We start from the raw sequence: 17,655 nt of genomic DNA on the forward strand, positions 1-17,655 counted from the left end.
TACTATTTGTATGTGATGTATTGTGGGAGTTATGTCTTTCATTTGAGTAAGAGTAGTTTTTGAATCTATAAGTGAGTGTTGATGTTTTAGCCTATAATTGTTTTGGTGTCATAAGTTGTGATTTATGGAATATTTCTTCAGTAGATGTCTGTATCGGGACTCTGAGTATTTTAACTATGGATTTTTGTGAAACAAATACACTATTTTAAACTGTGTCACTTGCACCAACCCAGCCGATTATACCGTACTTCAAAATTGATTGGTACAATGCAAAATAAATCCTTAAAAGTTCCTGTAAATTAATTATATTTCGAATTGTTTAGAATATATACGTTAATCTCTTAAGTTTATTAGTTATATTAGTATGCATCTGTAGATCCCATAAATGTACCTGTTCAGACTAATTCTTAACCTTACATATACCTACCCACCCGTCATTCCCATTTCCAAGCGCACTCCGTGTAACAATAAATCTACGTGTGAGTACCGGAATAAACATCAGTACTAATCTAACACCAAACAAGTGAAGTGCTCAACAATCATTCCTCAAGCGAAATGTGCTTGCGTCCTTTAAGAATGCCAGCTCCATACAAGATGTGCCAGCGTCTTACGACTGCCAGCTTCACCAACCAGGTGCCGGCACTTATCACGCCTCATCATCAACACATTAGTGGAGTTGCGCAACCTTCCTTCCCCAACAATATAGTCCACTTATTAAATTTTCCTCCTAGGACGAGATATTCTTAACCTCTCGTCCACTCCTCAACAGTACCATCGACAGTAATCTTACTGGAGCGTTTGAGATCGTATCGCATTCTATTACGAGACATGTTCATAAAGTGAGTAAACAAGGTTTTTATATATTTTAGAAAAAGTATATTTGAAAAAAAAATACAGGATATTATCGATAGATTTGTCGATTATTTTTCAACATAATTGTTATCCCGTTTAATGCATGTGGTAAGCCTTGGCTCAAGCTTATTTATGTCCTCCTCACAAAACTCTCCCGCCGGCTCCTTCTCCAACTTTAGAACCACTTTCTGCACCTGCTCGTCGGTTGAAAATTTGATTTCACCTATATGTGCCTTAAGGAAGGTGCGAAAATGATAATCTAAAGACGGGGAGTGGTTGAAAACATCCCAACAAAACGAGTCTAAAAGCGCCTTTAAGGCTGTGTGAGGACGGGCGTTGTCGTGCAACAAGCACCCTCTTTTCGTCAGCATTCCCCTCCTTTTGCTTTGAATGCTTTTTTGAGTTTTTTTAGGGTCTCACAATATCGTTGTGCATTGATGGCTTCCCTATGTATGGAATATGGAAGTCTAGGCTTTTTAACATGGGCAGAATGGTGAATGTTACACAGTGTATAAAGTGGCCACTTGAACCAGCCAATGACAGATCATAAGCTCCGTAAATGCCTAGACTTCCATATTCCCTTCTCAATAATGTTTTCCCTCTGTTGCAATCAATTTAAAAAAAAAAACAATTTTATATTTAAAAAAAAAAAAATAAAGATTAAAAGTACTTATTCAAATAAAGATCTTAAATACGTAAATAAAACAAGAAAGAAAAAAAAACAGTAAAAAGAAAATAAATTTAATGTGAGACAAAAATACTTTGTGAGTTTTATAAATGAATGTTTTACGTAATTAATAAATTAGTATAGAAACGTTTTGTCTACTAACCACTTTCGTAATAAAAACATTATTTTATTTTTATTGCGAAATGTTTTCAAGTCAAGCGGTAACATATTAAATATTTTTGGAACAAAGTAATCCAATTTAATATAAGTATTATAATATAATGCCTTTGTATTTTTCAGCGGCGCACTGTTTTTATAATGTTCAAAGGAATATTCCGATAGAGGCAAAATACTATAGAATAAGCGCTGGGAAGTTCTATAGAAATTGGAGAGATGAGCGGGAAAATGGTTTATCTTCAATACAAAATTCAAAGGTTTGTTATTGTTTTCCTGATTTAGACAATATTCTTCTGTAATATTTCCACCTGTAAGCCTTTTAATCTCTTCCTTGGGTTTGATCATGAAATGTTTTAGCAATTTATTTTTTTAATCAAATACCTCAATAATTTAGAAGCAAATTTCGCAAGCAAATTAAGAAAATATTTTGCCCTGTAAATGCCTGGACTTCTATATTACCTTCTCTTAAATGTTCTTCATCTCTGTTGTAATATGTCAATTTTATTATAATATTATTATCTTGATATATTTAACACTCCATACAATATGTACAGAAGAGAATGAATAGGCTTGATTCATGCTCTTCATTCGTAATTCGTTTAATCATTAAATCAAATGCAATTTTCCACTCTCACTTTCCTTCAATCATCCTTTACCACTCCTTATCAATTTCCTTCTTTTCCTTTCCACTATCTCCTTGTTTTGTCCATATTTATCTTATTTTAACATATAGTATATTTATTATTTATATAGTTTAAACTTCAAGCCGTCGTCGCTTTATTACAGTGTTATTTAGTGAATACATATAATTGGATGGCAGGCCCTACTATGTATACATTTAATATATATATATTTTTTTAAATATTCATTTAACCTGTACATCTGTTTATATTCGAAATAAATCAAATAAAATTAAACGCAATACGATTCTAGTTTACAAAACGTAAAGATATGCATCGCATTTTTAGACAGGAGCCACCTGTGGTTCTTACTGATTTTTCCAACGGTATTTTTTCAGGTGAAGAATTTATATCTCCATGGCAAGTATCGCGGAAACGACCATAACCAGCAAAGCGATGTGGCCCTGCTTGAGATCGAAGACCCGTTTACTTTGAACAACGCTGTACATCCAATATGCTTTGACCTATCTGATGAGCGGCTAAATTCTTTGCAACTCTCAGCGAAGAGCCTCGGGAAGGTAAAATAAGTTTTGTCTTGGTTTGCGTAAATTACCAGCCCGTGGTTTACTTCAGTTGACACATTCTTCTTCCTCTTCCTCTTTTCCACATCCGCTCGTAAGTGGAGCATGTGGACATCACCACATTGCCTCAGGAGATCCTATCGCCAGCCAGCACTCTCTCCTCGTCCCACGTCAATCCAGCGGCCCTTAGATCCGCCGAATAAAGTCGAAAAATCGACATTGACTCTCAATTCAGGACGGCGTGAGCCCGCATACATTACGAGTTGATATTAACCTTCCCCTCACTAAGCATCCAAAAATTACAAATGTTCCGTATGGGGGACCAAACGACCCAGAGACAGGTCATAAGCCCTGTAGATGCCTAGACTTCTATATTACCTTTTCTTGAATGTTCTTCATCTCTGTTGTGTTAATATAAACAGAACAAAGATGTTAATATAAACAGCTCCCCAGGGAGTTGAATCCAGTCCTTGTCTACAAAAATTTGGACAAACACAAAATATTGTTAATCAGAAATTCATTATTATTAATCAGAAAGTGCATGTATGCAAAAACCCAACTAATTAAAAATAGCATACAGCTCTTTTTTAATGGGTAGATTAAACTTGCACACACAGACTTAATAAAAGAACATGTTAATATATAAATGTGGTATCAAGTAATGAGTTTAGAAGGAGAAAGGAAAAAAACCCAAGAAAGAGAACGAATAACAAATAATTGTTTTAAAAAAGGGAGGTTAGGATCCGAAGAATTTATATTTTATTTATTTATTTAGTATACGGCACAAGTGCCTTTAACAATATTAAATATAACAATACAATGAGTTAGTTAGATATACAAAAATTAAAAAATAATATTAAACATGGGTATAAAAAGAAAAAAATATATATACTCTATACTCGTACATGTCTTTATGTCAGCATACAAAAAATATAAAATAAATTAGCATAAGTAGCTTTTGCAAATAATTCGTCAATCGTTACTACAGCACATCATAAAATATTTATACAGAGATGATTTGAATTCACAGAGACTCGAGTTAAAAATGTCAATATGAGAGGTACATTCGTTTCCTAGTCTGTGTATACGCGGTATTGGTGAGTGACAAATATAGTTGGTTTGAGAAGGGTGACAATAATTTAGAGTATTTTGTCTAGTTCTACGTGTTGGTATAGAAATACTTAATAAATCCAGAAGTTCGCAACAATCGAATTTCGAATTAATGATTTTAAATGAAAATATAAGGCCAGTTTTTGTCCTGCGATCCTCCAGAGTAGGTAAATTAAAAAAAATAACAAAGACAGATAGTTGAATTGTTCTATAGGAATATGCAGTTTGAAATTTACGAATCTTAAAAATTTTTGTTGGCCTCTTTTAACATTATTTATTATTAGAAATATATGTATCGTAATGTTTCAGGCGTTTCTTAAAAGTGGCCATGGAATGTGCATTTTTTGCATGTAGCTCCGCGGTAGTTTATTTCAAAGTCTGGCATTTTGAACAGAAAAGGAATTTTCTGAAAAATGATGCGCCATGTCGAGGGATGGAAAGCGTTCTCTCCCGAGAAAGGTGAAGCGATAGGCCTTTTAGGATTGAATTTATTTAGATTTTCTAGTTTTGAAACATCTTCCGTTTTGACCAAGACAATGTGAAGTACTGTATCTACTGTTTGATGCTATTACTTATTATTGTACCAGGTGGCTGGGTGGGGACTAACAGAACAAGGAGTGTCTTCGTCGGAGCTCAGGACACTGAATCTTCCCGTTATTGATCTGGACGATTGTAGGGTGGAGATGGAGAAATATCACTTCACTGTTTTTCTTACTTTAGACAAGTTTTGTGCTGGTTATCTTAACGGTAAGTTTAAAATAAAAACATTGTTATGAATAGCTGTTGGTGATGTAAAAGCCAATACGCTTGGTTGAGCCGATAATTTGTTTCGATGAATTTTAGTCGGAGAGAATCATATTTATGTAGATACTGGCTAATTTTGGCTTTGTGAGGTTGCTACGCCTGACGGGACATTTTTAGTTTGGCCACACTGTTTGGCCTGCGCGCTCTTTTCTTCGCTTTTTTGACTGTTAAAATAGGCAAGCGTGGTCAAGGCTCTCAAGAGGCATCAGCAGTATATGGCCAAGCCAACTTGATGACAGTTGTCACCGGAGTTAGCTGCGTCCGTTCTCTTATTACTTAATTCTTCATAAAGTCAATCCACCGCACTCCCAAGATTTTTCTAAGACATCTATTCTCAAAACTCAGTATTTTGCTGTTTTGGGCCCTAGTAAGGTGCCACGATTCGCATCCGTAGAGGAAAATAGGTATTATGCAGGCGTTATATAGGTGGCATTTGGTTTTCATTGAGTAAATATCCGATCTCCAGACAGCCTTCATACTGGTGAATGTGGCGCTTGCAACTCTTAACCGCACTCCCAGTTTTTTTTGAAAGCTGCCATTTTCTGTGACATATGCTCCCAGGTATTTGAAACTCTCGACGCTTTCGATGATTTGGTTTGATTCATGGGATTTTGAGCACCAAAACACGAAGTATTACACAGTACATGGGTTTATGCAATATTGATTTTTAAACCCATGCATGCGGAATACCTATTTAGCTTATCTACAGTAACCTGAAGACCCCCGACTGAATCGTCAATTATAACCGCATCATCGGCATACTTTATGTCGCAGAGTTTTTGGGAGGGGGAGATGCATATTCCTTCTAGTGGAATTGACTTTCTAAGAATGAAGTCCATAAGGATTATAAAAAGGAACGGTGCAAGGACGCAACCTTGGCGAACTCCGGCAGTGATCTCAAACCAAAATGTGACGACATCGTTAATTTTGATCCAGCATTCGCTATTTGAGTGAAGGGCTTTGATTAGTTCGACTAGTTTTATAGGCACCCCACATGCTACTAGTATTTTCCAGAGTGTAGGACTATCAAACGCTTTTTCGCAATCTACGAAGCACATAGCCAAGGAACTATTTAGCTCCTTGGTCTCCTGTAGAATACAGCGTATGTTGTGGATATGATCCGCGCATGACCTACCAAGTTGGAAACCTGCCTGGTTCTCCCTCAATACTAGCATAATGGGTCGTGAAACTCTTTGCAGTATTATATATGCAAGCACTTTTCCCTAAGTAGCGTGATGCCACGATAGTTATCACAGCTTAATGGCTTACCCTTCTTGTGCAATGCGATGATCTCCCCATTTACCCAGTCTCTCGGGCACCTCGTTTGTTTCAAAACTACACAAGCTATATAAAGGGAAAATTAACGAATGAATTCTATCCAATTTCATTCAAGAAATCGTTTTTACGATTATATATTTATTTTGTTTGTGTAGAAAAGTTTTTTTGCCTATATATTGTTGTGATATAATATATCTTCTGAAAATTTCATTTATATGTAATTTGCTTTGTATTATATGTTTTATGAATAAATTAAAAAAAATAATATATATATTATTTAAAAAAATTATAATCTTATACAGGCTCTGCAGTTTGCCAGGGGGATAGCGGGGGTGGTCTGGTATTTCCTGTTGTCAAATACGGAACAGAGGTACGCTGGATACTACGTGGGGTAGTAAGCAATGGACCGCTGAATGAAAACGGAACCTCCTGTCAGCCTAACACCTACACTGCCTTCACTGAAATCTTTCAGCTGAAAACTTGGATCTTGGAAAAACTACGCTCCCTAGGAATAAAACACATTGTATCAATTTGATCATACATTATATCGCCGGGTCAATGCCAAAGTCGTGAATAAGCAGTCATGATTAAGAAGAGTTATTTAAAAAATAAAATTATACAACGTTTGACTTTTTTTTAGTCACATTGTTGATTTTAGAGTGAATTATTTGTATTTTTAAGTAGTTTTCTTCTGGGATTTTAATTTTTTTTTTAAATTATTAACATGTTACATCAAACACTTTTGAGAATGTAATATAGAAGTCTGATATCTACAGGGCTCATAACTTGTCATTGGCTGGTTTAAATGACCAATTTACACACTGAGCAACATTCATCATTCTGCCTATATTTGACAACTCCCTAGTGGGTTGAATCTAGTTCTTGCCTACGAACATTTGGATAAACTCAAAACATTGCTGATAAATCCAAGAAGAATAAAAATTAAAAAATGTTTTCAGGGGTTGCCTAGTATGCGGTTGAAATAATTTTATTATTTGAATCTCACCCCCATCAATAGAGGTTTCGGCTCTTTAACTTCACAAACATCAACAAACAAGAATGGAAGGAATATAAAGGGGGGTTTATTTGTTTTTTTTAAAAATTTTATTAATACGCAGTGGCTAAAAGTAGCATCTTGTTTTCATGCGCCTGAAATATTATTTTTTCGGGTAACAGGATCCTTCAGGAACGTTTTCAGGAAAATCACAGACCTGAAAAAAGTATTAATATTACAAATGGTCATTTTTAAATACTTTTTAATTGAAAATATATGTTTCTAGCTTCTCCGAGACTTTCTGGTATTCAATCAATCGATTTTTAGGTCCCGTCAGTCTCGCATAAGGAAGCCTAAAATCTTTTCCACTGAGGGTATTTTTAATTTGAAATAATAAAACAAAAACACAACCCCATAACAGGGTAGGAAAATTCTAAATAATATGTACACACATACTTGCACGCTTACACATACCCTATCACAAATATATGCGCATACACACTTACACACGATCCCTAAATCACACAACATGGAACATTCCATACATAGGATACGAGGATTGATAAATCTCCCCAATTTTTTTTAATGATGAAGTTGTATTTTTTGTAATCTTCAAATGAGGTTTTTCACAGCGGATTTGGAAAATAAAATTTGTATAAATATAAAATGTTAATCCTTGCTTTGTGAAGAATAATTATATGAATTGAAAAATCAATAAATTTGCTAAACTGTATAAAAGAACGCACGAATATAACAAGGAAGACAGAGACGCTGTTCTGTAACCGGTGTTTGTGTGAAAGAGATTCGGTTATTGGCAGTGAGCGGGAGTGCACGCTACTTAAAAGACTGGTGTATTTTCGATTTTCAATTTATTTTGCTATAACATTCCTTAACTGTATTATTATTTTTATAAATTATGGAAAACGAATTTTTAAACATTTAAATATATATTTTTTTCAAATGTCTGATTTTCAGAATATTCCGTCCTTTGCTTGTGGTTACACGATGTTACAGCACCGTAGGTTACATTCGACCCTTCGGGGCTCAGTTAATCTACCCCCTGGGCCTGAGCTTATCGGCCCATCAGGCCTCAATCGCCAGGCCCTGCGGTCCTCATTTGACTTTTCATACTAGCATCGAGATAACATAATGCATTTTTTTAAAAGTAATTTGTTTTATTTTAAATTTACATCATGTGTACCGATGTAATAGCTATATTTAATTTTAAATAATTGTGTACTATAAAAAGCGGTAAGCTGTTAAAAAAAAAAAAAAACATTCTTGGTACTCATGGATTTTGAGTTTTCGAGAATTTATTTATTTATTAACGGACATTGTCCATGTATACAATGTATAGGGTTTAAATATTACAATAGAAGAATAGTTTAAAACGTTTAAAAAAAGAAAAGAAGCATTGACAAACATAAGGGACATCGAGACAATATCTGGAATATTTATTTAGTGCTCGTTTAAATCGCTGTAAACTTAAACCAAAAAAGTCCAGATCTTGTCTTGAGTTGACAATACGACAAAGACGGGTCATTGGAGAATTAAAGCCATAGTTTGTTCTATGCTGATCAAAGAACAGTACTTCATTGTTTCTCAATCTACGAGTCGGAATATTGAACTTTACTTGTCCCAGTAATGATGGAACATCGATTATTCCATTTAGTATGCCGAACATATATATGGAGTCAATATTAATTTTACGTTTTTGTAGACTAGAAATATTTAACATTGATTATTTCAGCATAAGAATAATTACCTCTCTCTAGTCCGAGCATCCACGCTATTTTTCGAAGCAAGCGATGTTGGACTGATTTATGCGATTGAAATAGAATGGAGACCAGACCACGGAGGTATATTCCAGAAGAGGGCGAACGGTTGAGCAATAAAGAGTTTTGATTATCAACTATGATAAGATAAATTCTCCCGAGCGATTACGAAAATTCACTACCGACCCAATCTTCAAGTTTTAAGGTAGATTCATCCGTATGCGCCGAGGGCTCAAGTACCCCGCGGTACACAAACTCTTTAACTCTTAAAAGACTGTGGTCAATAATCCCTTTGCGCGCGGTGATGTAACATCGTGTTACCACTAGTAAAAGACGGAATATTCTAAAATTCAGACATTTGAAAAAAAAATAAGGAGACATACTGTTTAGTAAATTCTTTTCCATAATTTATACGAATAAACAAAAATTTAGCCCCGCTATAGCAAAATAAATTGATAATCACAAATACGCCGCTCATGTTACGCGCGTGCGTCCCCCATCACTGTCATCAACCGACTGAAGACTGAATCTGTTTTAGACAACACCCGCCGCAGAACAGCGTCTGTGTCTTCCTTGTTAAGACTTATACCTTCGTGCTCTCTCTTGTATAAGGTATCTGTATAGATGTGTTGCTGAATTAACGGACATTCATTCTTCGCGTAGCGAGGATAAATATTTTTTGTATTAATATTTAGCATAGTTATACAAATTTTACTTTCCAAACCATTTGAAGATTACAAAAAAACCAAATCATCATAAAAAAAGAGAGATTTATCAAGTCTTGTGTCCTACATATGTTGACATCACAGCCACACAAGAGTTTAAAAAAAAAAATAAATCCACTAATAAATTTTTGCTTTAATTAAGATATATTAAAAACATATCGTTCTGAAGTGGCTACGAAAGAGAAAAAGCCAATTTTGAAGTCAAAGTAAATTCTGACATAATTGTCAGTTTTGAAACCGAACGGCTAGATGCTGAGATAATGTGGCTAGATGCCACCATATAAACATAAAGTAGCATCTGATAAACAGAATTGAAAGTTTGAAATCAATTTTTGTATTTAGTTCAAATTAAATTATTATTTTTGTGTTTCGGATTACATAAATTGAGAGGATGTGCGGGGACAGGGATATTTAATAAACATGTATAAGAACATTGTTTTTCTGTCATTGTCTTCCAATCGGCGTCCTCCGTGGCGTAGTAGTCAAGACGCTTGACTCACGCATGGAAGGTTCCGGGTTCGATTCCCGGTGAGAACACAAAAATTAAAATGTTATTTTTTTCAAGCCTGGGTGCTCTGTGATGTAATTCACCAATGTAATTAGGCCTCCTGGCCTGTTGTGGTGCAAAAAAAATAAAAATAAAAATGTCTTCCCGATACTGTGCGAAAAAGACAACAGCATATCAGACCTTTTATGACTATCTTTTAGTTCTCTATTTTATAGAACCGATTTTGTTTTGTTTTTAGACAAGAGTATCTGAGTAAAATTTTCTGCATAGGTACGTGTTGCGTTTTTCATTTTTTACTCATTTAAAAACGAAGAAAAGTACAGCGCCGTTTTTGTAAACGACCACTTCAAAGGCGTTGTATATTTTGATTAAAAAAATAATTAAATCAACGCTATCAATTAAATATTTGATAATTTTTTTACTTACATTTACTTTAGGGTTAAACCAAAGCCCTGGGGGACAGTCAAACATGTGTATGTGAAAGCCTTCGCATTGGAAGTATGTTGCGCAATCTTGCCTATTTGACATGTAGTAGGCTTGGCCATCATCAGATGGTAAGTAGCACCTCGGAGGGTTACCGAAGGATAACCCAACCAGAGCCAGAAGCAGGATAGCTTAAATTAAACGATGGTAAAATTATTAATGCTGATGATGAGGAATGAGGATGTGTGGAGGGAATGTAGTTCGATGAATAAATGCAATGTTTTTCTCATAGATGCCTCTTCAAATAATGAGCGAAACAGACAACTACCGGAACATTCACGGAGACTGGACCGCTGTGCACGTGCAAACCACGAGCCTGCTACGTGGTATCGCGTGATTGGCAATTGGTTAAATGTAACAACAGTAATCTACACGGCATAATAAAATACAATACGGGAATCGATATTTATGTATTTAATGCTTGGCAAACGCAATACCCAGTACACCATGAGACCGACTAATCTCCAGTCGATTTCCTTTTGCAGAAATTTTACCTGAGAGTACTCGCTAAATCTAAATAATGATTTTGATAAAATTATTATTAAAATCTCTTTTGTTAAGTTTTACTTTATTATTTGAATTGAGTTATGGTCCCGTAGTAAGTGTTGCGGGTTCGCGGATCAGAAGTTTGAACCCCATTCTACTCCAACTTGTATCATTTTCAAAAGTCAGTTATTTACAACTTGTTAAAAAAAGCCACCAAAATTAAATTTTTTGATTAAATTGTAAGAACGCTTATTTAAATAATATGTTAACCGAGGAGTTTAAATTTATATTTTTATTTAAGTCATAAACTATGCAGTTTAATAAAAAAATAACGAAAAATATTATCAAATTTAAATAGGTGCCCGTATCTTAACGGCCGTGGTGGACGGTGATGCGGTGGACAGCCGGCGTTAACGGTGACTAGAGAGCGATTTCCTAGGAAAATAAATGTTATCAACACAGACGCCAAACGCAATACCCAGTACACCATGAGACCGATTAATCTCCAGTCGATTTCCTTTTGCAAAATTTTTAACCAAGACTACTCGCTAAATTAAAATAATGATTTTGATAAATTTATTATTAAAATCTCTTTTGTTAAGTTTAACTATATTATTCTTGTAATAATGAACAGACTTTACACGTCGGATTTAGCCTAAATCTAGGGTTTCCTAGGACAGAGGTGCCCGTATCTTAACGGTCGTAGAGGACGGTGATGCGGTGTACAGCCGATACGGTTTTGAATTACGCTATTATTCAAGTATAGTTTATTTTGGCATCAATAAGAAGAAGAACTATTAATGATCTCATTGTGCTGTATAAAATTGTAAACTCTCTTTTTAACGTACCAAAAACACTTGAATTGATTAATTTTAGAGTACCTGCTGTCAACACTAGGAGTATTTTATTGTTTCATTGCTCCAGAACTTCTTCCAACCAACAAAACAATTCATTGATACCGAGACTGCATAGTGCGTAGGTTAGGTAACACTTATGGAACGGCTGCAAACATTATGTCCAATTCTTTACCATCTTATAAGTCTACAATATCAAGTTTATTTATAGCTGCTCATTAAACTATTATTGACAATTCAATTCCATAAATTAAAAAAATACTTACTTGTTTATTTTTATTACCTTATACTTGTTTTTTATTTTTTACTATTATATTTATTTATTAATTTACACGCCCTACGGGCTTTTACATATTTTAGAAATTACATTCAAGTGCAGCAGTGAAACATGAGTATGTAAATTTAGTTAAAATTAAAGATAACATAAGAAAAGCTAAAAGATACAATAATAAGTAAAAATCAGGAAATGTACCAACATAGGTATATGGTACATCGAAAATATTTAATAAATTTACATATACATACATATAAGTTTATACATTATTATAGAGATACATGAGAAAAAAATAGTAAATAAAGAACAATATTATCAAATTGCATTGTAGTATTGGCAAATACGTATTTCATATAAACATATTTTTATTCCTTATTTTTTCGCTATAATATATGCTTGCTTGTTTATTAATTTAACTTAAAAATGTCTTTCTTGCTTACCGTAACACTTTATTTACCGTGTTTGCCTTACAGAATTGATTTCGTAAGGTTATATCTTTGCATTTTTTGTTTATATGCTCACTGTTTTTTCTTGCATACCTTTGTTATTATTGTTTTTTTATTATATCCTTTCAAACTAATTTCACATATTGTTTCTGTATATTCCGTATTATTTAGTATGTAAGCATGTATTTTATTTTTTTGTAAATGCCTTTTGGGCGTTAATGAACAAAATTAATAAATAAATAACTAATTTCCCGTTTTTGGTGGACATTTTTATAGTTGCTTCTAATACCTTCATCCATCAAATCTTGTATCTTACGTACACTAGTTTTACTCCACAGACAGACAAGATAAAATAATATACAGCTAACATTTTTTTACCTTTAATCATAACGTAACTGTATAGTGGAAAATATTTAATGAACACTAACTTCTTAATGCCTGCTGTAGCACAGATTTAATAAATATATAAATTATCAGATTTAATGAATATATAAATTATCACTTTATGATAATAATAATATCTTTATATCTTTAGTGCTAGGTATATCAGTGCGAATAATCAATTCGTTTATCGCATTTAAAAATAATCTAGTAGATATTACTGATTTTGACAAGTCGTTCAAAATATTTTATTTATTTATTTCAATTGTCCCGTAAAGTCAACACGACAAGTTAATTTTTTTATAATTCATAGCCCAAAAAAAAATATGTTCAAAACTCGTTTATTTATCGTAGCTGCTCCAAATTTAATTTACTTTGTCCCCATTTAGATATTTTTAATACTAAATTTTGTGACTTCAAAAAAACACTTTTTGTAACCATTGTTTTATACAATATACATTAACGACATAATACACAGTGACATAATGGGAAAAAAAACTATCTATGCGGACGACTTAGGAATTTTATATGAAAACAAAAATGACATTGAAACGACTAAAACCATCAACAATGACGTGCAAAAATTTACTATTAGAAAGGACAAACAAAAACTTCTTAACACTAAATGCCAAGAAATGCAATATAATACATTTCGAAACACAAAAGAAGAACCATAACATGAACATAAAAATAAACAACGAAACTCTTAAGGAACTAGAACATGTGACTTACCTAGGACTCACAATGGACAGACAATTGAAATGGACAAAACACATAGACGGACTTACTAAAGTAATGCCATCACTACATAGCCTCTTCTACAAAATTAAAGATTATATACCAAGAAAGGAAAAAATTATGATGTACGAAGCCTATGTCAAAAGTAAATTGAGTTACATGATCGCCTTCTGGGGAACTGGCAACAAGACAGACAACAAGAATACAAAGACAACAAAATAAAATTCTTAAACTAACCTACAACCTACCCTACCTGGCCTCTAGGACTGAACTGTACAAAAAAACACACCAGTTTGACATAAACTACATGACTAAAATTGAGACCTTAAAAATTGTGCACAAAATAACACTGGGAAACATACAAGACGACGACATAATATTAGTTAAAAATTCTGACATACACAAATATAACACCAGACAACAACAACACTATCATATTGAAAAAGCAAAGACAAACACAGGACAGTCAAAAATACTACATAATGGACTTAAACACTACAACGACCTACCTTACTACTTAAAAAAATTTACTGGAGACAAATTTAAAATCAATCTGAAAAAGCACATGATGACTGAACTTAATAGACTAGACGAGACTTAAAATGACTAGACAATATTAAATTTCGAATGTAACCCTAACGGGTTTTTTAAAATTGTAAATAAATATTTTAAAAAAAACACTGTAAAATGAAACATTTGTCAGTGTGTAATAAGTTTATGTTCCTTTAATTATGTTTATTTTATTATGATATCAAAATTTTGAATTGGTCAACTATAATCTAAAAATCCATCTCCTCCCCTCCTCCACTCTATTTCCTCATCCCTTAACCTTTTTATGAGCTCTTTTTTTTCTCATGTCTTTTATAATATTTTTCTCTTTACTGTGTAACATGTTCTCTCATATTTGTGAACAACTTTAACTGGATGTATGTACTATTTTTCAATGTTTGAGTACGTCTAAATTTTTGCAGACTGGCTGGATTTCCTCCCTAGGGAGTTATTCAAATTTAAAATTATTTATGTGATGTGATGAAATAAAATGTTTATATTAATTAGGAGAACATTATGAACTAACTAAATAATAAATTGACAATGCATTTTCTGTGCAAGCAAATCTATATACGACGAAAATGAACGGCAACGTGAGACGAGGGAGGCGTGGCATGATCAGATAAACCAAAATCTTCTAGTCTAGGCATTTACAGGGCTTCGGACATAATCAAACATTGTTGAATTACTACCTGGTAAAAGAAGAAGTATAAAAATTGGAAAATTGTTTTCAGGCGTTGCCTAGTAGGTGATTTGGTTCAGCCGGATGAATCTCACCCCTGTGATAAAGGTTTTAGCTCTTTTTCTTCAAAAAAGTCAACGGATGGAAGAGTTGAGGGAATGTGGATGTTGAAACATGGGCAGAATGGTGAATGTTACACAGTGTGTAAAGTGGCCACTTAAACCAGCCAATGACAGGTCATAAACACTGTAGATGCCTAGACTTTCATATTCCCTTCTCAATTTTTTTCCCCTCTCTGTTAAAATAAATATACTATTTTTTATATTATGTATTCTTATAAAACAACTGTTGTTTTTACATAATAAATAAAAAATAAAATAAAACATACATAAAATTTATTTATTAATAACATTGTCCAAACATTTGTTAGGGACAGGGACACAGTTTATAGTGACACATAAAAGTTATAAAAATACCCTGAAGAAGGTAACAGTTGGTTACCGAAACTAGTTGGTAAAAATAAAGTGAGTGTATCAAAAAACAAAGTACAAGTTTTATTTCTCCAAATTTAACTTTAATTTTATATTTATATTGCGTAGAATCACTTTAGTAAACCGCCTCTGAGTTGTTAAACGCAAATTCTGCTATATAAGTTATCCATTATACTAATAAAAGTAAAATGTGCCCCTGTAATAAAATAGGGGAGATTTTCTGATAGCCAGACACGTTAATTAAAAATGGTGGTTTTGTTCTGAATCGCCCTCTAATCTCTTTTCACGGATTAAGGGATGGTCGTATTGAGTGGGACTCGAACCCAGAACAATCGGACTAAGCACTGTGTGGCTTTATCCTTTCATCTACCGGTTTTATTTGGAATTCCATTTAGGGTTTACTCTCGTGCGAAGTCCTACATGTGTGGGAATACCATATTTGCTGGTCTCGTTGGGACGTTCTGGGATCGGGCGATGAATTTTATATTTTATTTACGTTTAGTTTTTTACAGTTGACACACTTACTTCTAAGATTATTATTCTTATGGATAACTTACATAGCGCCATTTTTGTAACATAAAACCTCAAGAGCGCTTTACAAAGTGATTATTTAATTAATAGAATAAATAAACCAACTTTGTTTTTAACCACTAATTTTTATTTTCCACCGACCGGTTTCAAAGCAAACAAGCTTCTTCGTCAAGGTTTACGTAACTAATGAATTGATTCCTTTTTCTATTTCTATCATGTTCACTAAATACTACACGTGGACCCAATAAATCAAGTGGTTTTTTTCCTTACACGGATGGTAATTTGATATCATGATTGAAAATAATCATAACTTCAATAAAGACACTGGATTAAAAGTACTTCATGTTGAAAATAAAATATTAAAATTAGACAACTTAGAATTCTTAGAAATTAAAAAAGCGATTCATAATAAGAAAACAATAATTAATAACCAAAAAAACAATATTTCTTTTAGTCCTTTCCTGTCTTACTTTGAAAATAATGATATCAAATTACCACCCGTGTAAGGAAAAAACCACTTGATTTATTGGGTCCACGTGCAGTATTTAGTGAACATGATAGAAATAAAAAAAGGAATCAATTCATTAGTTACGTAAACCTTGACGAAGAAGCTTGTTTGCTTTGAAACCGGTCGGTGAAAATGAAAAATTAGTGGTTAAAAACAAAGTTGTTTTATTTATTTTATTATTATGAATAACCACAAAGTTAGTGCTTCAAATATAAACTTTATATTTTAGATTATTTATTTATTTACATACGGCATTTCTCCCATTTACATATATGTGGTATAAAGAGTGCTTAGAAATAAAAATATAAAAAAATCGAGTGTGATATATTAATATACTCGTACTATACACATTATAAATTACTTTAAATATATACATATTTTAAAGAAATTAAACAATTTAAAAAAAAAATATCAATCAAATTATAACTATTCCAGCCCAATTTTCTGAAGTTGATTTGCTCTTTTTGATAAAAATAGGTTGGTCACTTTATTTTTTAAGTTAGGCAGAGATAATCTAAATATATCTGGCTACGCCACATGTGCACACATTTATATATATTATATATCTAGCACATTTGCTGGGATGGGGCGTTCGGATTTGTTTGCTACCTACGAGACTCTGGTTAAGATGTTGCATTTTTCCTACCGTGGGTACCTATATTGTTCCGGCGCCAGAACAACTATTGAAACGACCGTGTGCACATGTGATTCTCATATTGTCATCGCGATTGCAAAAAATATATTTTTGCCATCAATAATATTACGTATTAATTCTACGATGTGTATAATCGTCAAGTGCTCCTCCTTCCTGACAGCAAGGTTGGATCGGATCCTGACTGCCGCGCCAGAAGTACCAGCAGTAGAGGTGCCAGAACCCAGAATAAGGTAGGAATTGCAATCTTTGTATTTAGGGTTCTGTGGTAAGGTGAAGCGAGGATAACGCATCCATCGAATCAGCCCCACGAGCGTGCTACTTATAACGGGCAAGTGGCGCGACCAATGGCGACGGTTTTTCTTGACATTTGGTTTGCCAACTGCCATTTTCACATCATTTTTTGGACCTCAGAGCCGGAACCATTGCACTTATAAATGTGTGTTATCCTTGATGAAACAACCTTTTTGCAAGAATTACTCAAATTGT

At 33.5% G+C, this 17,655-nt stretch overlaps 2 protein-coding genes across 4 annotated transcripts in view; one reads left to right on the top strand and one right to left on the bottom strand.

Annotated features, from left to right (window-relative positions):
* LOC148278178 (modular serine protease-like) overlaps positions 1–6,715 on the top strand; it is a 44,130-nt gene extending 37,415 nt beyond the window's left edge. For all 3 annotated transcript variants that reach the window (XM_088231801.1, XM_088231799.1, XM_088231800.1), the window contains 4 exons: positions 1,820–1,953; positions 2,715–2,894; positions 4,595–4,754; positions 6,392–6,715. In XM_088231801.1, coding sequence (XP_088087927.1) covers positions 1,820–1,953; positions 2,715–2,894; positions 4,595–4,754; positions 6,392–6,624 — 707 coding nt within the window. In that variant the 3' untranslated portion in view covers positions 6,625–6,715. The remainder of the gene's footprint in view (positions 1–1,819; positions 1,954–2,714; positions 2,895–4,594; positions 4,755–6,391) is intronic.
* A 410-nt stretch (positions 6,716–7,125) lies between these two features.
* LOC148278179 (peritrophin-1-like) lies at positions 7,126–13,130 on the bottom strand. Its single transcript, XM_088231802.1, has 3 exons — positions 13,013–13,130; positions 10,518–10,705; positions 7,126–7,300 (listed from the first exon to the last, which is right to left on the bottom strand). Exons 1-3 carry the CDS (start codon positions 13,020–13,022, stop codon positions 7,247–7,249), a joined length of 252 nt encoding a protein of 83 aa, XP_088087928.1. The 5' UTR covers positions 13,023–13,130; the 3' UTR covers positions 7,126–7,246.
* Positions 13,131–17,655: the final 4,525 nt, after the last annotated feature.

This window comes from Micrasema longulum, unplaced genomic scaffold (genome assembly GCF_059751315.1).
Source record: "Micrasema longulum isolate JH-2025_06_02 unplaced genomic scaffold, ASM5975131v1 h1tg000920l, whole genome shotgun sequence".
NCBI lineage: Eukaryota > Metazoa > Arthropoda > Insecta > Trichoptera > Brachycentridae > Micrasema > Micrasema longulum.